The 25,930-nt window shown below is 34.4% G+C and overlaps 3 protein-coding genes across 4 annotated transcripts; all 3 read left to right on the top strand.

Moving 5' to 3' along the window:
- The first annotated feature begins 817 nt into the window (after positions 1-817).
- On the top strand, positions 818-2,688 carry LOC123908592 (probable E3 ubiquitin-protein ligase ZFP1). 2 transcript variants are annotated; one of them, XM_045959274.1, is made up of 3 exons: positions 818-1,074; positions 1,246-1,328; positions 1,625-2,616. In XM_045959274.1, the coding sequence occupies exons 1-3, from the start codon at positions 922-924 to the stop codon at positions 2,211-2,213; spliced, it is 825 nt and encodes a 274-aa protein (XP_045815230.1). In that variant the 5' UTR covers positions 818-921; the 3' UTR covers positions 2,214-2,616. The 2 variants fall into 2 exon arrangements, with proteins under 2 accessions (XP_045815230.1, XP_045815229.1); XM_045959273.1 differs by having other exon boundaries at positions 831-1,074; positions 1,243-1,328; positions 1,625-2,688.
- A 2,777-nt stretch (positions 2,689-5,465) lies between these two features.
- LOC123908893 (60S ribosomal protein L11-like) lies at positions 5,466-8,023 on the top strand. Its single transcript, XM_045959619.1, has 5 exons — positions 5,466-5,625; positions 5,727-5,834; positions 5,926-5,968; positions 6,972-7,167; positions 7,615-8,023. Exons 1-5 carry the CDS (start codon positions 5,623-5,625, stop codon positions 7,808-7,810), a joined length of 546 nt encoding a protein of 181 aa, XP_045815575.1. The 5' UTR covers positions 5,466-5,622; the 3' UTR covers positions 7,811-8,023.
- Positions 8,024-11,080: 3,057 nt separating this feature from the next.
- Positions 11,081-12,691, top strand: LOC123908892 (senescence-specific cysteine protease SAG39-like). Its single transcript, XM_045959618.1, has 2 exons — positions 11,081-11,557; positions 11,974-12,691. Exons 1-2 carry the CDS (start codon positions 11,122-11,124, stop codon positions 12,555-12,557), a joined length of 1,020 nt encoding a protein of 339 aa, XP_045815574.1. The 5' UTR covers positions 11,081-11,121; the 3' UTR covers positions 12,558-12,691.
- The last annotated feature ends 13,239 nt before the right edge of the window (positions 12,692-25,930 follow it).

Below are 25,930 nucleotides of genomic sequence, written 5' to 3'. Positions count from 1 at the left end.
ATTTTAGGTTTTTCGGCCAATTTTATGTTTTTGCTGCCGATTTTATGGTTTTCGGCCGATTTCATGGTTTATAGTCGATTTTAGGTTTTTCAGCTGATTTATGGTTTTTGACCGATTTTAGGTTTTTCCACCGATTTTTTCGGCCAATTTAATGGTTGATAGTCGATTTTATGTTTTTTGGCCGATTTTATGGTTTTGGCCGATTTTAGGTTTTTCGGCCGATTTTTTTTTTCCGGCCAATTTTTGGGTTTAGGGTCGATTTTATTAAAATAAATAAAATTAAATGAAGGAAATTCAATTACATTACCCAAACAAAGAATTTTAAAATTGATGGAATTTCATCACTTTATCCAAACAATGGAATTTGAAAATAAAGGGAATTGAATTGCCTAGTATTTTAAATCCCTTGAATTTCTAGAATTCTCCATCCAAACACACTCTAATATAAAGATGCCTATCTTGATCTATCTTTAAAAAAATGGTAAATTAAAATTTTGAATCAATTTTCTCCACGTAAACAAAACTTCAGGTATCCAAGATTATTATTTTTGTTCGATATCATAATCTATTATACAAATTCCAAACTAGTGATGCAATTTTTCCCGTCACCTCAAAGCTTAAAAAATAACGTTTAATAAACAAAGCATCCATTGACACTTTAAGAACATGATTCTTTCTTGATTTGTTTTGTTTCAACATGGAGTAAGCATCAGGCTTTGAATCAGAATAGAAAGCAGAAGAACTCAAAAGTAAGAATAGATCATAGAAGTGACAACATTACATTATATAGCATATATTCTAATCTGACAGCTAAAATGAACATAGCCATTAATTCCCAAAGTTCACAAATGAAGCAATATTTACAATCCCTAAGTAAGAAAAAGAATATATGCATGATCAATTGAGGAGGAAGGTGAAACCATGAGCCGAAACATGAACAATTTCACGCCTTTGCCAGGGCTTTGGAGAACAGGTTCTAGAGCCTATGGTGACGCTTCTCATAATTCCAATAATAGTCACGAATTCAATGAAGTGCCTGTGTTTTACAGATCTCATCACTCTACTAGGGCCAATGTAAGTATATCACAAATATTCTTGATTTAATATCAATATTTTTAAGATATGGTAAAGAATATAATACACCAAATTAAATTTATGTGCATAGAATAAGAGAGTGGAAAATTGGAATAATCATTGTTTTAGGACAAAAAGTTTTATGTATGTAACTTTGGTTCATGTTAGCAGGATGAGAGGAGTTCAGGTGCACAAGATCCGTTGCGGTTGTGGGAAGTTAGAAGAACTCCTGAAGAACATCACAGAATACCAAAGTAAGGCCATATTCCAAGTTTGTGTATGCGTTTAGCTATGTAGCACTGACACTTCAAATTAAAGGTGTGTTTGGTGTCTGACAGTCTGACACATGTGGTTACATTCAATCACTTCTATTTTCTTAAATCAGTGTTTCATAGTTGCATGAAATGAATAACTTATTTTCAGTTGGTAAATGAATAAACAATGAAAGTGATATTCTCAATGATTTAAAAAGAACATAATAAGAGTCTAGTTTTCAATAGTAATATAACTCTTCCAATTTAGCTTATAAGAATTTTGGAGCAATTTGCAGTTTTTCAGCACAACCACCTAGAAGACAACAAACTTATGTTCAAAATGAGGACATGAGAAGGGGTTTCAATTTCAACCCAACCAGACTCGGACAGATTTTTCAGCATTCACCTTCAAGATCAACATCAACAGAACAAACAAACACACAAGTTCCACAATTGGTAGAAAATTCAAAATCAACTATTTTGAGCAAATTAAGGAACGTAGTCTATGATCCTACACCGAAGCGGTTAGCTAGAAAAGTGAGCTTATATTATAGAGGAAATGCTGCAAATGATTTGAAAGATAGTGTGAAAGAAAATAAGGAAGATGGTATGAGATGTGCTATTTGCTTAGAAGATTTTGAGGCCAAAGAAGAAGTGATGCTTACTCCATGCAACCACATGTTTCATGAGGATTGTATTGTTACTTGGTTAACAAGTAAAGGTCAGTGTCCAGTCTGTAGGTTTGTGGTTTTTGAGGGAGTAAAGGGAAACGCTTCATCTTTTAATAGGAATGATATTCCCAATTTGGAACCTAATGATATGATCTCTGGAGAGCTTTTGTCAATTTTGAGGGCCATGGAAGAAGCTTTTCAGTTAGAAGTGTGAATTAGTAATGTTTTAAAAGTCAAACCGGATTGCGAACAATTGAAACTTTTGGATCATGGTTCAACTGGATTAAACTGCTGGAACTAAGACAAAACTGCGATCAAACTGTCAAATTAACTGAACCGCAGTAATGACTGGTTCAAATTTGAATGTTCAACCGGTTGAATCAACCAATTTTGTTTGGTTTGTAAACCAGTGATTACTGATATACTATAAAATTTGATGTGCTGCCAATAATATGGCATAGAAGTATACATTAGTTCAATATAAATTTTATAACAGTGTGTTGGTTCCCAAATGCTTATTGATTTGTATGTCTGATACGGGGTGAAAAACCCAAAATCATGTTCATTTGGTTACAAAAAAGTGATTTTATTGAAACACACCTTCTGGCTGCAGTGTGACCACATGTTTATGCTGAAGCTCCTTTTGTATAAGGGCTCGTTTGAATTGACTTATTCTTTAGCTTATGCAAAACAACTTATGCAAATAATTAAGTTTTTTATGCATTATGATAAGCTTTTCAAGGTAGTTTATGAGAAAACAACTTATAAAGATACAATTTTTATAAATATAAAATTTTATTTATTTGCATAAACTATTTTCATAAGCTCAAAAATAAAATAAATAGAAACGAGACCTAAGTATGTTTGGTTGGGATTTAGATTCTCTACATTCACTTGCATTTAGTGTAAAAATACTAGGAGATAAATGGAGAGAGATGATATGGTAGGTGGTAATGACAAATTTAACCTTAAATATAAACTAAATGTCGGTGAAGGTAGAATTTTTGAACGTAGAGAATTCAAATCCGTTTGGTTGAGAGTTGAGACCCTTGGTTAAATTTAGAGCTCTCTTACTGAATTTTAGTTGCTCATCAACATGTAACTTCTGGACCTATCTAAAATTTCAATGTCATTTTAGTTATCGTAAAATTGATAAAAACTCTAATTTCTAATTTTTAACTCCAAGTTTATGATTTCTAATTTTTGTCGAGTCTTTTTGTGAGGTACAAATTTCTTGGTGTGTTTTTGGGTTGTTTGCCTCTCTTGATTCTTGTTGTATTCCAATATTGAATGTAGATCTTGATGATGTTTATGTATGCCTCTAACTAGTGTTAGAGAGAACCTTGCTTGTACCTATTGTTGATTATAGTGGAGATATTAAGTGGCCTAAGTGTCCCGTAGTTTTTTACTTCTAGTTAACAGAGGTTTTTCCATGCTAAAATTGTGTTGTTTAGTGTGTTTTGTTAGTTGTCGTTGCATTTGGTATTTGGGAGAGATTGCATTGTTAAATTATTCCGTTATGTTTGTGGTTTCCTCCTAACAGTTAAAAAGAATTATAGAGACAAAATCGATTCTAATCAATAACAATCAAACATGTCAAATTAACTTTACCAATCAATTTAAGTCCCCTAAACTGAAGTAGAACCAAACATTAATTGTTTTAGTAAAAAAAAAAGAAATTGAATGTAAATTCTGCTTTGAATATGAGTAAAAAAAATTAATATTTTTAACCTAAAACCACTTAAATGAGATGACGCTGATCTCTTTTACCTTAACCAAAGTTTTGGGTTCAATCCTCCATAAAACTCGAGAGATTAATCTCTACAATTACGCATAGAGGAAACATAATTTACGCAACAAAAAATATATATAACTTTCTAGTTATTACTAAATATTTTCCTTTGTCTCATCTTATTTGTGTACTTTTCCTAACACTTTTTATAAAAATTTCTTATACTTCAATCCCAACTACTTTCAACTCATAAATAAATAAGTGGATGAATTATTTATTTATCTTTTTTATGTAATATGATAAATTTAAGTACTCAACCATTGGTTGAATAAGATTCCGGTGCATCTTCGATATCATGGTAAATTTATTAAAATCACGGTGAATCTTCAACTACAATCTTGCATATTGGTCCTTTTATTTATTTTATTAAATTCACAAAAATAGTTTTTCCATTTTAAAATTGAATTTTTTTGTCTCTATTTTTATAGTTGTTCGAACCATATTTTTCTTTAAAAATGTTGATTTTTGACGTACTAAAAAGTGATTTATTAACACTAATATTTAATCAAAAGGTGAAATATTACATTTGAGACCAAAATCCACCTTTTTTAGCATAAAAAAATCGTCACTTTTATGGAAAAACATGAGTTAAGATCAAAATTGCAACAAACGTGAAAATATAGGGACAAAAAAGTTCGATTTTAAAATAGAGAGACTATTTTCGTGAGTTTGATAAAATAGGAGGATAAAAAGTGCAATTAAATCTTTAATTTATATTTGCTAAATTTGCCCTTTAGAATTTTAAAATTTGAATGACAAAAAAAGAAAAATATCAATTTTACACATCAAAGTTATAAAATTAGAACTCTCCTGTATACCGGTTCAAACCTGTCTATAGCAAAATGAAATTTCAGGATTTTTCACATCCGGATTTTAAAATCTAAAAGCATAAAAAGTTAATTTTATACATCTAGATTTTAAAATTAAATGTGTAAAGTTCACTTTTATGCATCTACTACAAATATTATCAGAGAGACCAAAGTTTGAACTCAAATTACATATTTCTCCACACTTAAATTGTGTGAGTCTAGCCACTATAGGTTACTCGAAAAAAAATACAATGTTACGCATTAATAAATGCTTATATTATTAGTTCCTCTAGATAGAGAAATTGTGACAAAAGGAAGAACTACAAAGGATGGAAGAGCTAACAAAGATAAAACTATCAGTAAATGAGTTATTACATGTAGAATGGTAAAAAATACAATGAACTTTATTGTAGATGAACATCTGGAACATATGGAATTGGCTACACCAAAGAAGCAGATATCTTCAATTAGTTGTTGTATTCGAAACTATGCAAAATCTTGAATCATATAAAAGTGAATGATTTTAGTATCTTGAATCACATGAATTATATTTTGAAGGTAACTATGTTCAATAACACCCTTGCCCATTTTTGCAGGTTTTTCACATCCATATTTAAAAATCCGGATGTGAAAAAATCTTAAAATTTTATTTTGCATTTAAATTCTGAAATCCGGGAATGTAAAATTAATTTTTTACCATAAGAATATTAATACCCAAAAGGGTTAAATATGACCAAAATAAATATAGGGGGTGCGCAAGAACTGTGGTGGTGGGAAAAGAAACAGTCTTGTTTTACAATTAGAATGGGCCAATTCAACCCAATTTCATTGGCCTTAACAACTGATTCATAAAGAGAAGAGAAAATTGTTACTCATAATAATACATAAAACATAAATAGGGTTTAACGCTGTCGTTTTGATGCTCGCTTGAAGGCAAAAAGCTTCTGAAATTGGGGTTTATTCATTCATCGCCGTATACCTAACCCTTCACTACTGCCGCAGCCGCAACAATTCCAAATCCAATGGTAAGCACTATCCACCTCTTCCTTCTCAATTTTCATTCTGTTATTCACACACTTCAATCTTCTTTTCCATTTGTGATGAATTCGAATGAACTGAATCTTAGGCTTCCGAGAAGAAACTTGCGAACCCAATGAGGGAGATTAAGGTTCAGAAGCTCGTCCTCAATATCTCCGTCGGTGAGAGTGGAGATCGCCTCACCAGAGCCGCCAAGGTTTTCACCGCTCTTCTCACTCGATCCGCTTTTTATTTTTCCTCAATTTTTTTCTTTCATTTTTATATATTTTTTTTATGATACATTGCAGGTCCTTGAGCAACTTAGTGGCCAAACTCCAGTTTTCTCCAAAGGTTAGTTTTTAAATAATTTATTACTGAGTGGATCTTAATATTATGTTAATTTTAAGTTTAATTAATTAATTTTATCACCATTTTTTGGATTCTATAATTTTTTTCGTCACAAACACTCCTATTTGAAAGGGTAATGAGTTTCAACATAAAAAATTAACCAAGGGTTTAGTATTAAGTAAATTTTAGGGTTAACAACTTAATATTAATGTTTAAATTTGTTCTGTTTTTATTTTTTAAGTAACAATTTGAAATCTTGATAGTAGGGTAATAATGGTAGTTTGAGTTTTGTAATTATTGGTCACGTTAAAAAAATTTACCGTATTGCTTTTTTTTTTTTTGTAGAAGCTAAAAATATATTAAAACGGTTACCTTAGTACAAGACGTGCTAACATAACGGAAACATTACAACATAAAAAAGTCCATAAAAAATAGTACAAGCATAAAAGATTAACAACATTGAAGAGGATTTGTCCTCCAATGATAACAATCATAACGAAAACCAATGCATTTTGAAGTGATCCACCACCAAGAGCTAGTAATGACTCTCAGAAATATCATCTATGGATATAAACTTTTGCCAAAATAAACAACTATTTCTTTCTCTCCAAATTGACCAAGAGCATGCCAACCAAATAATAATGAAGATGCCCTTCTCAAACTTGATATTATTAGCTAGACCACAAAATTGTCGAACATGACCAAGAGCATGACCACAAATAATAAACCTTATTGCTGAAGCTCTTTGTAGGGTTCTTATGGGTGTTAGAGCCATAGGATTAATGGAAGCATTAAAAGAACTGATGATATTATGGCTTTTACTTTTGTTCTCCTTTAGTGTTGTGGTTTTTGTTTGCTTAATTAAATATAGTTTCCATTTTCGAAAAATAGGAGTTTATCAAATGCATTTTATGTGATAAAAAACCTACTTTATTTTATCACTTTTATGAACTGGTTATTATACATAGTACGGTTGTCTCATTTTTCCCCTTTGGATTTTTGACAGCAAGGTACACGGTTCGGTCCTTTGGGATTAGAAGAAATGAGAAGATTGCATGCTATGTCACTGTTAGAGGTGACAAGGCAATGCAACTCTTGGAGAGTGGTTTGAAGGTGAAGGAGTACGAACTTCTCAGGAGGAACTTCAGTGATACCGGATGTTTCGGCTTTGGAATTCAGGAGCACATTGATTTGGGAATCAAGTAAGCTTAAGACCAATCTTGGATTTTATGCTATTGCTTTTACTTTTGTCATAGATAACATTTTAGGCGGGAAAGTTGATGATCTTATGTAAATTGTGTTACAGTCTATGCATATTCAAAACTGGTTTAAAATATTGGTGTTATTATTTTATTTTTCTGTGCTTGTGCTTTAATACTATAATAATGAAGTTTCTTTATATGAAAGTCTTGAGGAACCAGGGCTTTGGCTAGGTTGATTTGTGAATTAGATTTTTATGCCTTCAATCTATTATCTGTTTTTGAAATTTTCAAATACTCTTTTAAATGATATCTCCGTGCATTTCAATTTGGGATTCATTTTCCCATGTTTACGGTAACTGACTTAGGGTTCATTCTCATAACTGTATTGTCAAGATTTTAATCTATTGACAAATTGTTGGGTGCCTGATGTTTTACAATCTGCATCAGGTATGATCCTTCAACTGGTATTTATGGAATGGATTTCTTTGTTGTTCTGGAGCGCCCTGGCTATCGTGTGGGTCGTCGCCGCAGATGCAAGGCCCGCGTTGGAATTCAACACCGTGTCACAAAGGATGACGCGATGAAGTGGTTCCAGGTCAAGTATGAGGGTGTCATACTTAATAAATCCCAGGCAATTGTTTAGTTAAACCGAGTTATCTTAGGAGTATGTTACCGTTTTTGGCAACAATAGTTTGGTTTCTTCTGGACAATGTCTTAATTTTCAGGCAGGTTTTGAATCACTGTTTTTATGATATTTTATGTTGTTTTATTAAGCACACGGATTACCTATAACTGTGTCAAATACTCCTATGCTAAGTTTGGAGCCTCCGGTAAAGCATGGCTACAATTTGCGATATTTTCTTGGCTACAAATAAAGAGAAATTCGTGGAAAACATTTTACTGTCAAGGGCCGTTGAAAAACTAAACAGGCCCTCCATTCAGTTAGCAACCAACCACACCCACCCCCACCCCCACCCCCACATAAACCAACTGAATCATTGTAGAAGTCAATCTATGATTGCACTCAGTATAGGCAAGACATTTGTATTAACAATATCACTCACTGTTTTTACTACTATACCAATGCTTTTTTTGAAGCTTTTGCTATATGGTAGCATTAGTCTAACGGTTGGTGCGCAGGATAGGATAGAGGTAAGATAGGATAATAAGTTGGAATACAACAAGAATAAATAAGGATAGTGTTTGGTGATAGAATAAACACTTATCATATCATGTGTTTGGTGCACAGATGATAAAAAAGAGGATATGATTTTATTTTATTTTTTATAAAAGGATATCATTATTTTATCTTGTTTGGTACACTTGATTTTTTCAATAATCAAAAAGAATTTAATAATTTTATTGAAAAAAAATATTCATAATTGTTTCATAATCAAGAACTGATGAACATAAACCATTATTTTTCAATGGATACAGAATCATGATTGCTTCAATTTGATCCATAAAGCAAACAATTTATTTCAATCAACAAAGCACATATTTAGGAACTGAAATACAAAATTAGGGGAAATTAGAGATGAGGGAAGCACATCGATAGGAATTATTGGGAGAGAAGAAGGTGGAGTCAGTTTGGAGTGGTTGCAGCGAAAGGAAAAATAATTGGGATAGAAGAGACTATTTGCAGAATATGGGAGTTGAAAATACGTGCATTAAGTTTGTGTTATTCTGTTACTAACCCACCTAAAACTAAGGATTAGAATAACAAAGAGCCAACAAGATAGGATTAGTGATAGGTTTAACTTATCCTTTCCTATTTGTGCATCAAACAACGGATTTAAACAGGATATGTCTTCTTATCCTGTGCATCAAACGGGTCCTAAAAATTTATTTTTGGATGGCACAATGTGTCGAAAAAACCTTGGAAATAAGCATAACAATAAGGTGTTGGTAGCCAAAACAGGGGTGTTAATGTCACTTTCCTTTCCTCAGTTATCGACTTGGACTCTTACTGGGGTGTTGTCATAGCCCTTTCCTCAGTTATCGGACACTTGAAAGTGTTTTTATTTTTTGTTTGGAATTATATAATTAGGAAGACATTCTCCAATACATTCAACAGCCCGTGCATGTCCAATATATATAGTGAATAGGCAAATTAATTATTAAAATTGAAAGTTATATAAAAAAAAAAATACCTTTAAGGCGAATAGGTGGATTGTCTGACTTCGAATTCCAGCTCTTTCATTTATAATGTAATGTATCGATTAACTAAGCTAAGCTAAACTCACATAGACTATTTTGAAATATCAAGTGTTCAAAATAGTTCCTCTTTCAACTAGTTGGTAAAAAAAATTAAACTGTAAAATTAAAATGTAATTTAAAATAATTCCTCGTTTAGCTTTTATATCTCTAGGGGTAAATTCTATGCAAGCCAACTATCGACTAATCTACATATCTGAAATTTAGATTAGAAGGGGTAAATTTATCATGGGTAAATTAGTCTATGATGTGATGACATTGATTTGGGAATAATGCCACACATATTTGATTAATGTTCCATGTCTTTACCAAATAGTAAAAGCTACTAATAAAGAAACATTTTGTCTGTTCTTACTTCATAATTTTAGGGGTGTATTTGTGAATTCACAAAAATAAGAAACTATTTTGTGTAATACCTAAACCAATTTGTATATCTACGGTCTCAAATGAAATAAAGGTAGTACATAGGGGTATACATAGGTTGGGCAAATCCGGTCAATCCGGTCAAACCCATCCAATCAAACCCAAAAAAGTGGGTTGGGTCGGGTAAGTGGGTGGATATGGAAATACTAAAGTCGGGTTTCAGGTAAAATCGGACCCAATCCAAAAAAACCCACTAACCCACTAATGCTATGTTTCTTGAATTTTTTTTTAATGAAAATACTAAAGATTTTTTCATTTTATTATTAAATATTTTTATATTGAAAATGAGTTATACTATTTTTTACGAAAATAAAAAAGATTGAATAATTTTTATGAACAAATATGATAATTTTTCGCATTATATTTTTAAAATTTTAAAAAATTGAATAATTTTCATAAACAAATATAGTGATTCATGGTTTAGTCATTTGATATTAAAAAAAGCAAAAAAATTATTTGGATAACACGCTATCCAACCCGTAAATTAATAGATTTACACAAAAAAATGGGTGATTACTTTTTATAGTGAAAAAAAGTTACCCTATTTTTCAAGAAAATACATTGATTGAGTTATTTTTTATGAAAAAATATGATGATTCAACATTTAGATATTTAATATAAAAAAAATAGAAAAATAATTTGGGTAACCACAACCCAACCCAACCCAATCTAACCCGGAAATTAGTGAATTTACCCAACCCGGCCCAATCTTATAACGGGTGGTTATTTTACTAAACCCAACCCGGAGTACCATATGTGATTTGGGTTTTGGTTTTGGCCAAACTCAACCCAATCCGGTCCACGTACACCCCTAGTAGTACATATTAGCTATTAACAAATTATGTTTAACGCAGAGAATATACAATTGTCATGTAGTCATGAAACAAACTTCCGTGCAAGGGAATTCAATCACACCATACAAGTTTAGTGTCATCAAATCAAATATGGATAAAACCCAAATAAATAATCCATATTCCTATTGTATAAAAAAAAAAAATCCACAATACATAAAGTATTACTTGCCCATACATATTATATTTATTATATTTATTTTGTGTAGGTTGTTCGCTATTCTGTTTTCTTACGTAGATTAGCCACTTTAGACAAAACACAAGCTACCATGTTCTTTAAATAATAATATAAAATAGATATGAATTAATAAAAGAAAATACCCATCAAAATCAAATGCAAATTCACATTAATTTGATTTTTTTTATTTCTATATAAACCACAATGTCATTGCCTTCAATTCATACCAATTTACAATTCTCTCTCAAACACACACCTCAACAAGGCTTTCTTTGATAGTAAGAAATGGTTTCCACTAGCCAAAAACAATACATATTTATTCTATTCCTCCTCTTTGCACTTTGCATTACCAATGTAATGTCAAGAAAGCTGCAACAATCCTCATCATCTTTACAAGAAAGACATGAGCAATGGATGACAAAATATGACAAAGTGTATAAAGACGATGCTGAGAAGGAAAAACGTTTCATGATATTCAAGAACAATGTTGAATTCATTGAATCATTCAATGCTGCTAACAACAAACCTTATAAGCTAAGTGTTAATCACCTAGCTGATTTGACACTTGAAGAATTTAAGGCTTCCCGTAATGGTTACAAGAAGAGATCTCTTGAGGTTACTACAACATCATTTAAGTATGAAAATGTGACTGCTATTCCAACAACTATAGATTGGAGGGTAAAAGGAGCTGTCACTCCAATCAAGGATCAAGGTCAATGTGGTAAGATAAACAATGAACAACATCACACACATGAATACTTCATAATTTTATTTTTTGTTTTAAATTTAATCCCCCATTTTTAAGAGGAAAGGGGCATGATACCTCGATTCAACATTAACTAAATCTCTCTAACCACATGAAATCAACCACTTTATCATATAAATTTAATTACACAAGCGTTCAGTTATATCTTATTATTGACTATCACGCAGGAAGTAATATTACAAGTGACACAATAAGACGATATGATTGAATATCAATGCATAAAAAAAAATATATATATTATGCACATGTGCGTATGTGCGTGCATGCCAGTGTTATATATTGGTCATATTATGATTTTTTTTTTGGCATGACTTAGTCTAATTGGGTTGAATAATTAAATTTGTGTTAATTTTGTTCGAAAATGAAACTAGGGAGCTGTTGGGCATTTTCAACTGTGGCTGCAACTGAGGGTATCAACCAAATAACAACCGGGAAACTAATCTCTCTCTCAGAACAAGAGCTGGTTGATTGTGACACAAAAGGTGAAGACCAAGGATGTGAAGGAGGACTAATGGAAGATGGATTTGAATTTATTATTAAAAATGGTGGAATCACAAGCGAGGTTAAGTACCCTTATAAAGCAATTGATGGAAGTTGTAACTCTGCAACTATTCCTGTAGCTAAAATTAAGGGATATGAGAAAGTTCCAGTAAATAGTGAGGATTCACTTCTTAAAGCTGTGGCTAACCAGCCAATATCAGTTTCTATTGATGCTAGTGACTCAAGTTTCATGTTTTACTCTAGTGGAATTTATACCGGAGAATGTGGTACTGAGTTAGATCATGGTGTTACTGCTGTTGGTTATGGTAATGCTAATGGTACTGATTATTGGCTTGTAAAAAATTCATGGGGTACAATATGGGGTGAGAAAGGATACATAAGGATGCAAAGAGGTATAGCTGCTAAGGAAGGCTTGTGTGGTATTGCCATGGATTCCTCTTATCCAACTGCTTAGTTTGTCCAATTATGTAAATTGTGTCTCAAGCTTGTATTTTTTCTCTTACTATTTGAACTTATATGGCTACATATACATGTAAACTTATACTTTAACAAAATTACTCATACAGGTATGCGAAATCAATGTGTTATTTGAACGTCACAATACATGATATCATGATATCAGTGGGACATATATAAAGAAACTTGAAACAAGAAAACAGAGGAAGAGAGAATGAACTTTCAATACTACTAATTGATTTAGAAACTTAATGATATAACAATGCTTGATACATGCCTTTATATAGGCTTTTAATTCTTAACCATTAAGCTAACAATCTACTACCTATTAAGCTAACAATGAGGCAAACGGCGGAGAGGTGATGGCGGTGCCTCTTTCTTTTTCTTGAGGTCCAATAGAAAACTTTCTTAGTGGCCAAGCATATGTTTCAAGTAGCTTCTCAATGTATCTACTAATGTCTTGATTTTTCTCAATGTTTCTACTAGTCTTTTGTCTTGATTTAATTAGCTAACATTGCCTCCCTTAAATCAAGCTTTCAAACTTATCATTCCAAGCATCTTCTTCAATTTGTAAAATAACTCAATCTTCAATGGCTTTGTAAAAATATCTGCAACTTGTTCTTCGGTGGGACAATATTCGATCACCACTTCTTTTTCATCAACTAGTTCTCGTATCTTATGAAACCGAATATCAATATGCTTGGACCTTCCATGAAAAACTGGATTTTTACTCAATGCAATCGCTGACTTGTTATCACAAAATATATCCGTAGGATTATTCTGCTTATGGTGCATCACTTCTAAAATTCTTCTTAACCATATTGTCTGAGTAGCACAACTGGTTGCTGCTATATATTCTGCTTCTGCTGTAGAAAGCGCGACAACTGGTTGTTTCTTTGAAGACCATGAAATTGCTCCAGTACCAAAATGAAATGCATACCCTGACGTGCTTTTTCTTGTTTCTAAATCTCCAGCCCAATCACTATCGGTATATCCAACAAGCTTCACATCACTATTACTATCATAAAATATTCCTTCAGTCATAGTACCTTTGATGTAACGAAGAATCCGCTTAGCTCCTTGTAAGTGACTAACACGTGGCTCCTCCATGTATCTGCTGAGCAAACCAACTCCATATACTATATCCGGCCTTGTTGCTGTCAAATATCTCAAATTTCCAATCAAACTTTTATAATGAGTTGAATCTACTATTTTTCCATCACTCTCTCTTGTCAGCTTTAACTTTTCTTCAACTGGCGTGGAAATTGGCTTTGAACGCTCCATCTTGAATTTCTTCAAAATATCAGTTGCATACTTTTTCTGAGAAATAAATATCCCATCATTTTGTTGAACGACCTCAATGCCAAGGAAATAGGACATTAGGCCCAAGTCTGTCATTTCAAATCGTCTAATCATAGCCTCCCTGAATTCTGCAATCAACTTTGAATTATTTCCGGTGAAGATTAAATCATCAACGTAAAGGCACACAATAAGTACATCTCCGGGATCAATGAATTTGATAGAGTGTGTGCTCAAACGGACATCTCTGAAAACCATTCTGCAGAAAATAAGAATCAATCTTCTTGTACCACGCTCTCGGTGCCTGCTTCAAGCCATACAATGCTTTCTTCAATCTATAGACTTTATCTTCTTTTCCTCGAACTACATAACCTGCAGGCTGCTCAACATACACTTCTTCTTCCAAAGTACCATTAAGAAATGCAGACTTAACATCCATTTGATGTATTTTCCAATTATTTTGAGCTGAGAGTGAAATAAGCATGCGAATTGTATCTAACCTTGCAACAGGAGCAAATACCTCAAAATAATCAATACCTGGTTTTTGTTTGTAGCCTTTAGCCACCAACCTCGCTTTGAAGTGATCAATCTCACCACTGGGTTTGTACTTCGTGTTGTACACCCACTTCATTCCTATAGGCTTTTTGTCTGCTGGTAATTCAGTCAGCTCCCATGTTTTGTTTTTCTCAATTGCATTGATTTCTTCATCCATTGCTTTTATCCAATTTTCATCACCCGAGGCTTCTTCAAAATTCAATGGCTCACAATCTGCAAATAAAGCAAAGTTGATAATCTCTTCATCCGATGGATCGTTATCGTTCCCCAAAATACAATTTTGCAGTCTGGCTGGTAATCTCCGCTGCCTTTGTAGTCTATTAGATGTTTCTGGCTCATCGGGTGTTAGATCTACATGTTCAGTCTCTTGCTCGTTCTCCTCTTCGTAACCATTTGATGTTACTATCGGCTCTTTTTGTGACTTTGAGGACCAATTCCACATTCCTCCTTCATCAAAAGTCACATCTCGACTGATAATCACCTTCTTTGTCTCTGGGTTGTAAAGTTTGTAGGCTTTTGAGTTTGGACTATAGCCAAAAAAAGACACATATTTCACCTTTGTCATCTAACTTCTTTCTGAGTTGATCAGTTACGTGAGCATATGCTATACATCCAAAAACTCTGAGGTGCCGGATCGAAGGTCTTCTTCCACTCCATGCTTCTTCGGGAGTCTTTTCTCGAACACTTTTTGTTGGACACCTATTCAAAATATATACTGCGGTAGCAACTGCTTCTGCCCAAAATTCTTTCGGTATTTGTTTTGATTTGAGCATGCATCTCACCATATCCATGATTGTCCTGTTCTTCCGTTCAGCAACTCCATTCTGTTGGGGTGTGTATCTTGTTGTTAATTGATGCTCAATTCCATGTTACTCAAAGAAATTTGTACCAGCGAGGTATTCTTGGCCTCTGTCTGTTCTCAAAGCTTTGATTCTACAACCACTTTGTTTTTCTACAAATGCCTTAAATGTCTTGAAGGCATCACAAGCTTCTGATTTATGCTTCAAAAATTATACCCAACCTTTTCTACTGAAGTCGTCAATAAATGTAATAAAATACCTGCAGCCACCAGGTGTTGGTATCTCAACTGAACACAAGTCTGAATGAACTATCTCCAATATTTTTCTCGCTCTCCAAGACTTTCCGGTTGGAAATGAATCTCTATGCTTCTTTCCAATTTGACAAGTTTCACATACTCCACTTGGAATATTCACAACAGGCAACCCAAAAACATATTCTTTTCGTGACAAGTAATTCAAGCCAGAAAAATGGAAGTGACCAAATCTCATGTGCCACAACCAATCATCATTTGGAATAATAGAACTCAAGCAAGGAAATCTATCATGTTGAATTCTTAAAGGGAATAGGCGATTAGGTGTCATTTTTACCTTCGTGATGAATCTTCCATTTTTGTCGATCAACGTGCAGAAACCATTGTGAATCTGCATATTGTACCCTTTCTCTGACAATTGTCCCATACTCAATAGATTGTGATGAAGACCATGAGCATAGAAAACATCACCAATAAAGTTCTGAGATCCATCTTTCAATCGAATAGCAATTTGGCCTTTTCCCAAAATTGGAATATTTGAATTATTTCCAAACTTCACGGTAGATTTTACCGATTCGTTTAGAGAATAAAATAGCTCTTTTTCCCACACATGTGATTACTACATCCAGTATCCAAATACCAAATGTTTACTTCTTCTGAAAGCGTATTGCTTGCAAGAAATAAACTGTGTGGATTTTCATAATTCTCACCAGTGTTTTGATTCATATTTTCTGCCATGTTTGCCTGCTGTCGAAATCTGCAATCAGCTACTTTATGCCCAGATTTTCCACAATGAAAACAATTATAATTTGTCCTCTCTTGATGATAGTTTCCTCTTCCTCTTCCACGGAAGCTAGAACCGAAATTATTTCCACCTCTTCCTTGATATGATGGATTGAAATTGTTGAAATTGTTGTCTCTCCATTGGTTGAAATTGCCACGTCCTCTTCCTCGAAAGTTTCCTCGACCTCGGCCTCTAAAATTTCCTCGGCCTCCATGATTAAAATTATCACAACGTCTGCCTTCTCCCATTTGACTTGACTCGCCAGCGTTGTTGAAATTCACTTGACTCTTTAAGGCTTCTTCTTTAACTTTTTCCATTTTCTCCAATATTCTATTGACGTGACTTTCAATACTTCCCTGCAACTCTGCTACAGACAAGGTGTCTGTATCGTGGGACTCAATTATCGTCGTCACCACATGATCAAACTTCATCGACATGGTGCGTAGAATTTTCTCCACCACTTTGCTATCTGGGATATCTTCTCCGTACACCCTCATCTTGTTGACAAGATTTATAACTCGAGAAAAATACTATTTCACTGTTTATGAATTAGACATCTCGTACCTTTCATATTCTCGACGTAGAGATTGCAATTTTGATTTTTGAGCTTTCTCAACTCCTTTACGTGACAACTTCAATATGTCCCACGCTTCTTTAGCAGTTTTGGCATTTGCTATCTTGCCAAACATTGAATACTCTATTCCTTGGTGTATTTGTGAAAGTGCCAATTGGTCCCTTCTACGAGCGGTATCATCAGCTCCTTCTTGCAAACCAGTTTCAACATAGCTCCAGATATGTGAGCTTTAAGATGTGTTGTCATCAACATCTCCCAATAATCAAAATCTAACTCGGTATTTGATTTAGGACTGGACCAAACGAAATTGTAATTAGTACCCATATCTCTTTGAAAATATACTCACAATAATTTTTGGCACAATGAGAACTCTTTTGTTCCTCACACACCCAAACTATTTTTGACACTAACACCCGCAGGACCTAACCTGCTCTGATACCAATTTGATATCAGTGGGACATATATAAAGAAACTTGAAACAAGAAAACAGAGGAAGAGAGAATGAACTTTCAATACTACTAATTGATTTAGAAACTTAATGATATAACAATGCTTGATACATGCCTTTATATAGGCTTTTAATTCTTAACCATTAAGCTAACAATCTACTACCTATTAAGCTAACAATGAGGCAAACGGTGGAGAGGTGATGGCGGTGCCTCTTTCTTTTTCTTGAGGTCCAATAGAAAACTTTCTTAGTGGCCAAGCATATGTTTCAAGTAGCTTCTCAATGTATCTACTAGTGTCTTGATTTTTCTCAATGTTTCTACTAGTCTTTTGTCTTGATTTAATTAGCTAACAATATATAAACAAATGGTGGTGCGATGAGATCTGCCAATTCCTTTTCCGGCGGTTTGGTTTCGTTTCTTCTCTTTCCGGTGTCCAATGTTCCATCTCGTTTAAACCTCCTCCGCCGCCGTTCCGCCGGAACACCGCTTTCAAGTTACGGTTTGCTTCTGGATCTAGCCGCCTCCTACCACGCTAGTGAGTTTGATGCTGTTTCCGCCTCCGGAGTCTTGAAACCCCATTTCGGGTTGTTTTGTTACCTGCACCGCCGGCGACAGGTGTTGTCGTCTTTCTGTGGCTCTGGACCGCCACCGTCAGCAACTGTTCTGGCTTGCTCTTGTGGCTTTGGTTGCGTTGTTGTTTAGGATGTTCTCCGTTCGTGCTACTAGACTTGTTTCTTAATCATGTATCCCCGTATCTAGGGGTAGGGAGGGCAACAAGCGCCCATGGGTGCGGGTTTGACATTTACTAAACACACACCCGAAATCATCACCCACACCCACACCCAACACCCACGCCCACACCCATTGGGTTCGGGTTTTTTCCACCCAAACCCGTAACACATTTGAAAATAATTTGCAAATTTAAGAAATTAAATTTCAACATAGACTTTGAATTAAATTACAACTAAAATTAAGGTCTTCCAATAAAATTCAAACATAGACTTTCAAGAAATTACAACATAGACTTTCAAGAAATTAAATTACAACTAAAATTAAGGTCTTCCAAGGAAATTGAGGGAGACTTTGGGGGTAATTAAGTAATTATAAAATATTTCGGGTGGGTGTATGAGTTTCGGGTGTGGGTTTGAGTGATACTAAACCCACACCCATATTATCGGGTGTCACCCGAACCAAAACCCAAACTCAGTCAAATCGGATTTCGCTCGTTGACTTGGGTTTGAGTTCGGGTGGGTCTCTCGGGTTTGAGTTTTTTTGTCATCCCTATCTAGGGGTGTGCATGGTTTAAAAACCACACCACACCAAATCATATTTATGGTTTTGGTTTAGATCCAAAACCATTTTAATGAAAAATTGGTTATTTTGCAAAACTAATTTAGATATGATTTATAATCGGTTCGGAACCAATTTATAACCGATTTATAATAAAAAATAGGTTACTTATTTATAACCAGTTCATCTTATATTTTATTTTATTTTTTATTTTTTTTAAAAATGCATTATTATAACTTTTAATTCCTATATATTTAAACCTTTTTTTTTACAATAATTAAGCCAATTCTTTTTTTTGTTTAATTGATTAAAAGAACATATTTAATAATTATTGTTTATAAAAAAAACATATTTTTTCTTTAATTTTATGAATTATTGGTTTATAATCAACTCATAAAAGTTTTTTTTCTAAGCCCAAACATATTTTAAACTAAGCCCAAAAAATCAGATTTTTTTAAGTCAAAAATAATTAAAATAGAGATTTTTTTTAAGAATAAAACCATCAAAAATCTATTTTTTATAATTATTTTAAAAATAAATAAATTTTTTTAAATAAAAAATAATTAAATATTAAAGGGTGGCTGACGGTGGTCGACCGCTGGGGCGCCGCCACCAACCACAGCGCCGGTCGTCGGAAGTCTGCCAGAGGTCGCCGGAAAATCACCGTCCGCCGCCGGAGCTCCGCCGCAACAGCCGTCGGTGGTCCGGCGTTGACCAATTCCCTCCACCACATTATTAATTATTTATTAAATTATATAATTAATTGAATTTGGAAAATTGGTTTTTTTTAACAAAAAAACTCTTGGGCTTTTTTCTTATTGGGCCTCAATTTATAAACCAATTTTAAACCAATTATAAAAAGATGGTTTCTCTCCCAACCTCCCTCATTTCTTTTTTACCCCCTGAATTTCCGTTTTTGCCCTTGGGAGGTACTTCGGTTTATACGAACCGAATTTTTTTGTCATGCTAAAAAAATTTGGTTTATATAAACCGAAATATTGTGTTCCAAATTTTTTTTTCAGCTTTCCTGCATAAATTCTGCATGAGACCCTCAACTTCCACAATTTATTTGAAATACTAAATGATGTCCGATATGAGTAAACGACCACTCGTTGGAAAGCTTAGGGTGTCAAGAATACAAATATAATTTTTTTTTTAGGGTTAACTATCCAATTGGTTCAGTTTGACCAAATAATGGGTACTGGTACAGAAACAGAGCATAAACTTTTCTCAAACTTGTAGGTAGATTTTCTCATACTATACTTAATGAAATTTAACAATTCCGGTGTCAATCTTGTATTAAATTTTGTCTTCTTTACACTGGATCAAAAATCATTAGCATACGACTTATATTCAGAGAGTTATGATAAATTTACCACATGTATCTCTACAACATTTTGCAAAAACTTTTCTCAAACTTGTAGGTAGCTTTTCTCATACTATACTTAATGAAATTTAACAATTCCGGTGTAAATATTGTAGTAAATTTTGTCTTCTTTGCACTGGATTAAAAATCATTAAAATACGACTTATATTCAGAGAGCTATGATAAATTTACCACATGTATCTCTACAACATTTTATAGAAACGTTTCTCAAACTTGTAGGTAGATTTTCTCATACTATACTTAATGAAATTTAATAATTCCGGTGTCAATCTTGTAGTAACTTTTGTCTTCTTTACAATGGATTAAAAATCATTAGCATATGACCTATATTCAGAGAGATATGCTATATTTACCACAGGTAGCTCTACACGAATTTTCACATAAATTTTCCTTCTTTTTAGGGGGTATATGTTTGTTGTCAAAAAAATTTCATACCGCAAGGGGCAAAATGAGATTTTTGGGGGGTAGAAAAGAAATGAGGGGGGTCGGGAGAGAAAAGTTCTTATAAAAAATTGGATATGATTTAGAATTGGTTTTTTTGTATTGGATTGGTGTGATTTTTTTTTAAATGGATTTGGTTATTAATTTTGGATATGGTTTGGTTAAGGATACTTGGATTTTTTGCACACCCCTTAAAAAAAATATGAAGGAAATGGTTTGTTTAAGGTTCATCTTAAAAATAACAATTGTTGGGTTTTTGTATGTTGGCTACATTTTGCAAAAGCATCTTTTAGCCAAGTGTTGAGACATATGTGCGTACACCAAGTGTTGAGACAGATGTAACAACACTTGTATGTCTGATTGTTCGCGCCAGCTAGCGTTTTTATTTTCTACTCAATCTTTCGAAGATTTGATTGAAGAATTGTTTCGTGGTTTCTTACTCAACAAGGCGCACGTGATCAATGTGTTTCAGAAGGCAGCTGAACCCTAGTTCTATTTTCTAAAGGAATAAAATAACTTTTAGAAAATATAATATTTGTTTCAAAAATATATCTTGTGAAGATTGCTGCAGAAAATATAAAAGATTTATTTCAAATAAATCTTTGTGCTTCAAGAAGATTAGAAGATTTAATTTTAAAATATATTTACAACAAATATATTTATGGGAGGAATATATGATGCAAAGAAAGATTTGGTAAAAATATATATTTTGCATCTAGAAGATTTCTTGGAGCTGGAGCATTGTAAAAAGCCCACGAGGCTCTGCTATTTAAAGGGTGCTGCTAACCCTATTTTATTTACCTAAACTTGAAGCAAAAATAGAATATCAAAGATGTAGTCTTTTAAGGGTTTCGTGTCTTTAAGCCACTCTCTAGGAGAGTTGGTGTAAAGTGAACCACTTGAGTTGTGAGATGGTCACCGTGTCCTCACTCAGAAACCTGTAGGTAATGAGTTGAGTATTGTAATTGGAGGAAGCTTTTAAGCAACTCCAAATTGTGAACTTAGTCGTTGGCTAGGTGGTGATGTTATTGAAGTGTGTCTTCATCTTTGTCAAGGAGAGTGTCTCCATTCTGTTGTTATTGAAATCCTTACTGGTTGTAAGGTTGAGGGGAGTGAGACGGGGTCTCATATCTAGGAGTTCCTAGGTAGAAGTTGCATTGGGTAGGGATTAAGTGAGGAGTTGTAAACGGGGGAGTTTAGCTCTGAATTAATACTGCTGATAGTGAATTTCCTCCTGGATTGGTATCCCCCAGATTAGGCTGTTAGGCTGAACTGAGTTAACAATTATGTGTGTCGTTTATGCTTTTCAGTATATGTTTTTAATGCTCTATTTTATTGTTCTTACTGCTAAGACAAGTGTTACGACAAGTGTCTGCACATCGTGGACAACACTTGTCTACTGTGTACCAGAATTTCAATTGGTATCAGAGCAGGCATCCTGTTCTGTATCTGGGTGAGATCCTAGGGAAGATACTTTCTGGTTATGAACAAGTAAGGAATACTGAAAAGTTGTTTGGACTTGAAGAAGTTCATATTTGTTTGAATGGTCCCTAGAAGTGGAGGATGGACTATTCATGGCACGGTGTATAGCTTTGATGTTGAGCTTCTGTATGGTTTGATTTATTTTCAAACTTTTGTTAACCTGTTGCACCTGGAGTGTGGAATTTGTGTAAAGGTCATTATGGTGTGCCTGAAGTTTGTTGAGGAGTTTTTCTGCTTTGAATTCCGCTGCATATATATATGATGGAAAACTCTTGGTGGTTTTGAGTGTGCAACACTCTGTTCTCCTCTGAAGATGTTCAACTAACTTGTTGGAGATGCCAACGATACTTGAGGGTGATCTCAAGTCCACTCATAAAGGCACTCATACATGAGTTTGTTGAAGAGAGATCTAAAGGTAGTTATGAGCAATTTATTTTTGCTTCTAACCCTAAAAGCCAACCTCAAATGGCTTTGATAAAAGATCTCTTGGTGTGTTCCTTGAGAAGGGGACTGATGTCTTCCCAGATGTTGGTACATATGACCAGTATGCAGAATCTTTTTGGATTTATTTTTACACTAGAAACTTATGGTTGACTTCTTGGGTGAGTTTATTTCTGATCCAAGTAAGTGGTGGTGCAGATGTGTGTTTTGATTTTCCTGTGGAAGCTTGATAAATGTATCTCATTTAGATTCTTTATGTGGAGGTCAAGCTCAAATGTCAAGGACATCTTCTCTGACATCTGGAGAATCCTTCTGATCAAAGGAACCAGATTTATGGAATCTTGTTTATGGCCATGAAATAGATTCTGTTTGGAGGAGAGTAACTTGCGTATACCAACCACTAGATGTGCAGCTATTGAAGGGGAGAATGTATAATTCTCTAGAGTGCTCTGAGAAGTTATTAATATGGAGTCCTTATTCTGAAGCTGTGAGATCTTGAAGACAAGTCAGACTCAATGTCTTGACATCTTGAGAACCTATTTTTTTTGTTCAATATGTCTAGTGGTATTTCTCTAAAACAGGATGAAGGTTGTTTACTCTAACTTGATATTATCAAGTCTACGAGAGCATGGAACTCTTGTTCTGTTGTAGTGAAAAGAGCTTCATGGGATTATGAACATTGGAGCTGCTTCAACCTATGTCCAATGGGTGAATTGTTATCTGCACTTTGGAGTGTCATCCAAATCACCTAGGATAGGCATTTCAGTTGTTTCTAGCAAGGAGGAGTTATTATTTTTGGGAGCAAAGGATTATTGCTCTTTGGTATTGAAAGTTGATCAACTACTGATGGTTGATTCTCTTGTGGCCCCCTGCTGTTGTTAATTATGATGTTGGTGCTTCTACTAAGACCACAAGTGAATGTGTTGCTGATTCTCTCAAGGGAACTGTCCCTGAGACTGATGTTGTGCCAAATATTGACACATCTGTGGCACCTGAGACGGATGTTGTGTCAGATGTTGACACATCTATGGCATTGGAGACAAATGTTGTACCAAGTGTAGGTACATCTGGGGTACCTGAAATTGTCACAAGTGACACTGTTCATAATGATGCTACTGAAAAAGAAGGAACTCCTGTGGTAGAAAAATCTAGTAATAATCTTGTGGATTACTCTGAATCAGATGAAAGTAGTAAGACCCTATCTGAAGGTAAGGGAGTGAGTGATCCTGATGTTGTCTTCATGCATGAAAACGTTACAGGTGACAAACTTGTGACAGAAGTGCATGATACTGGTGTTGGTAAAAGAACTAGAAGTAGGACAGGTAAAGGTATGACAACTGTTAGTACACCTGTCCATCAGTCTGAGGCAGAGAAGTCTGCTAAAATGGCTGGGAAGAAAACTGTGACTGGTCCCCCTAGAACCAGTAGCAAGGTGATTCCAACTTCTGAGGTCAAGAAGAAGAGCTTAAAGAGAAAAGAACCCCCTTCTAGTGATTCAGACTTTGAAAGGGAGACAAGTGTAGCTACATCTGGTGGCACATCTTGAAGAAGTGTGAAAGGTTTGATGAGAAAAGTGTCTGATCTAGGTGACTGTTTTGATAAGCTGGTAAGGGAATTTGTAGTGAATGTTGCTGACAATTGTGATGACCCTAAAAAACCCTGAGTAAAGGCCAGGTTTGATTATGGCTCTTATGTGTTTGATGCCACTTTGGAACATGCTGTTTCTTTTGCTCTACAACTGCCCATAGCATTTACAACCCTGCTGTGTGGTATTATACTTGACCAACATCCAACTATTCTTGTGGATGCTGATGTTCCCTGTAGAAGGGCTAGTAAGCTGACTGTTAGTAAGAATTTACTGTCTGGGACACATGTAGATGCCGGCGTAGGTACATCTGTCCAGCAAAAGGCTGGTGCTCTCACTAGGTAAAAAATGATAACTGACTTTACTGAGTCTAGTAGAGTTGTTGAAGCCAATAAACTGAAGACTGTGATGATCCTTTGAGCAAGGAATTCATGAAGGTTTTTTTAACATGGGTTGATGTGTTGAATTTTCACCTGCTGTGATTAATAAGTTTTTGGCCAGGAGTGAAGATCCTGAAGCTGAGATAGAGTTATCTGACTGTGCTATAGATTTGAGTAACTTCATCTACATTGTTGGTACCAAGACCAAATGAGGTTTTGACTCTTATATTTTTTTTAAACTACTAAGCATGCTAAGTATTTGGCTGTGAAGATGCCAACAACATTTCCCACTGTGCTTTGTAGTATTATTCTTGATTAGCATCCAAATATTTTGATTAGCTCTGATGTTTTCTGTAAGAGGGAATCTCCTCTCACATTGCACTATAGACTAGTTTAAGGGACAAATGTTCTACATAATGTTGCAACATCTGACAAGAAAACTTCTGGCTTCATGATCAGAAAAGAGATGATTGCTGATTCGATGAGACCTTTGCAAGTTGAAAACCTTGGTCGAAAGAAGTATGTCTTTTTAGTTGTTGATGATTCCTTCAGATTTACTTGGGTAAATTTTATTAAAGAAAAATCAAATACTTTTCATGTCTTCAAAGACCTTTGTCAACGCCTCCAAAGAGAGAATGAGGGTGTAATTGTCAGGATTAGATGTGACCATCGGAAGGAATTTGAAAATGCTAAATTCTCTAACTTCTGCTCCTCTGAAGGAATTAGTCATGAGTTCTCATCTACCCTCTCTGAGCTTTGGAAGGGGAGAAAACCAAATGTTAATTATTTCTATGTCTTTGTGAGTAAATGCTACATCTTGGCTAATAGAGAACAAAGATGAAAAGATGAATCTTAAAAGTGATGGTAGGAATGGTGATCCTTTTGTTGTTGTCAATAAATCACATACTATGACATGTTTGTATCTTGAACCTATCAAAACCCCTAATGTAGAATCAAATGTTGTTACCCATGTTAAAGGTTTTGTCAGTTCAAATGTTGTGGGTAGTGTTGGAACATCTGTCAGATGTACCTCTGAAACTTTCAATCTAGTATGAATGTTGCTGTTGTTGATGACACTGTAGTTGAAATTGTGCATGTGTCATCTTCCAAGGTTGTTGGTTCAGACACTTTGCCATCCCTCACTAAAGTTGTGGTTGAGTCCCCCAAAGGAACCTCACATAAGTCTAATGTCATATCAGATGTTGAAACATCCTGGACCAACCCGTTAGTGTTGTTGAAACCTGTTTTGCAATTCCTCAAACTGATGCTGATATGGTTCTGAGAGTCCTCAATCTAATGAGGATCAACTAATGGTGGTTTGGAGTATTGAGGTTTTGAATGTGGTAGAAGAAACTGATCTTGATGATCTTTCACTTGACCAAAGTTGTTGCTAAAAGTGTGACTAAAAGAGAACCAGCATGGTACGATTGTTTGTGTGGATGTGCATTATGCTGAGAAGTATTATATGTGTTCAGATGTGTTATGATCAGATGCGATAATGCTCAAATATGTGATGATCAAAGGTGATTACTACTATGGTAAGTGATTGTTTTCAGACCTGTTTCTGAAACCTCTAGTTTGATGTTCTTATGTGATGACAATATATATATTGTTGAAGATGCTTTTGGTATAAGTCTCTTGAGATTGAAATTG

This window comes from Trifolium pratense, linkage group LG2 (genome assembly GCF_020283565.1).
Source record: "Trifolium pratense cultivar HEN17-A07 linkage group LG2, ARS_RC_1.1, whole genome shotgun sequence".
NCBI classification, from domain to species: Eukaryota; Viridiplantae; Streptophyta; class Magnoliopsida; order Fabales; family Fabaceae; genus Trifolium; species Trifolium pratense.
This window is presented reverse-complemented; position numbering and strand designations above follow the sequence as displayed.

What these genes read in the sequence shown, in the direction of transcription:
- LOC123908592 (XM_045959273.1), top strand. Translation starts at nt 922, where the DNA reads ATGAGCCGAAACATGAACAATTTCACGCCTTTGCCAGGGCTTTGGAGA. An exon ending in ATCACTCTACTAGGGCCAAT is followed by an intron (nt 1,075 to 1,242) that starts GTAAGTATATCA and finishes GGTTCATGTTAG; the next exon opens with CAGGATGAGAGGAGTTCAGG. An exon ending in GAACATCACAGAATACCAAA is followed by an intron (nt 1,329 to 1,624) that starts GTAAGGCCATAT and finishes AGCAATTTGCAG; the next exon opens with TTTTTCAGCACAACCACCTA.
- LOC123908893 (XM_045959619.1), top strand. An exon ending in GCCTCACCAGAGCCGCCAAG is followed by an intron (nt 5,835 to 5,925) that starts GTTTTCACCGCT and finishes GATACATTGCAG; the next exon opens with GTCCTTGAGCAACTTAGTGG. An exon ending in AACTCCAGTTTTCTCCAAAG is followed by an intron (nt 5,969 to 6,971) that starts GTTAGTTTTTAA and finishes GATTTTTGACAG; the next exon opens with CAAGGTACACGGTTCGGTCC.
- LOC123908892 (XM_045959618.1), top strand. Translation starts at nt 11,122, where the DNA reads ATGGTTTCCACTAGCCAAAAACAATACATATTTATTCTATTCCTCCTC. An exon ending in CAAGGATCAAGGTCAATGTG is followed by an intron (nt 11,558 to 11,973) that starts GTAAGATAAACA and finishes AAATGAAACTAG; the next exon opens with GGAGCTGTTGGGCATTTTCA.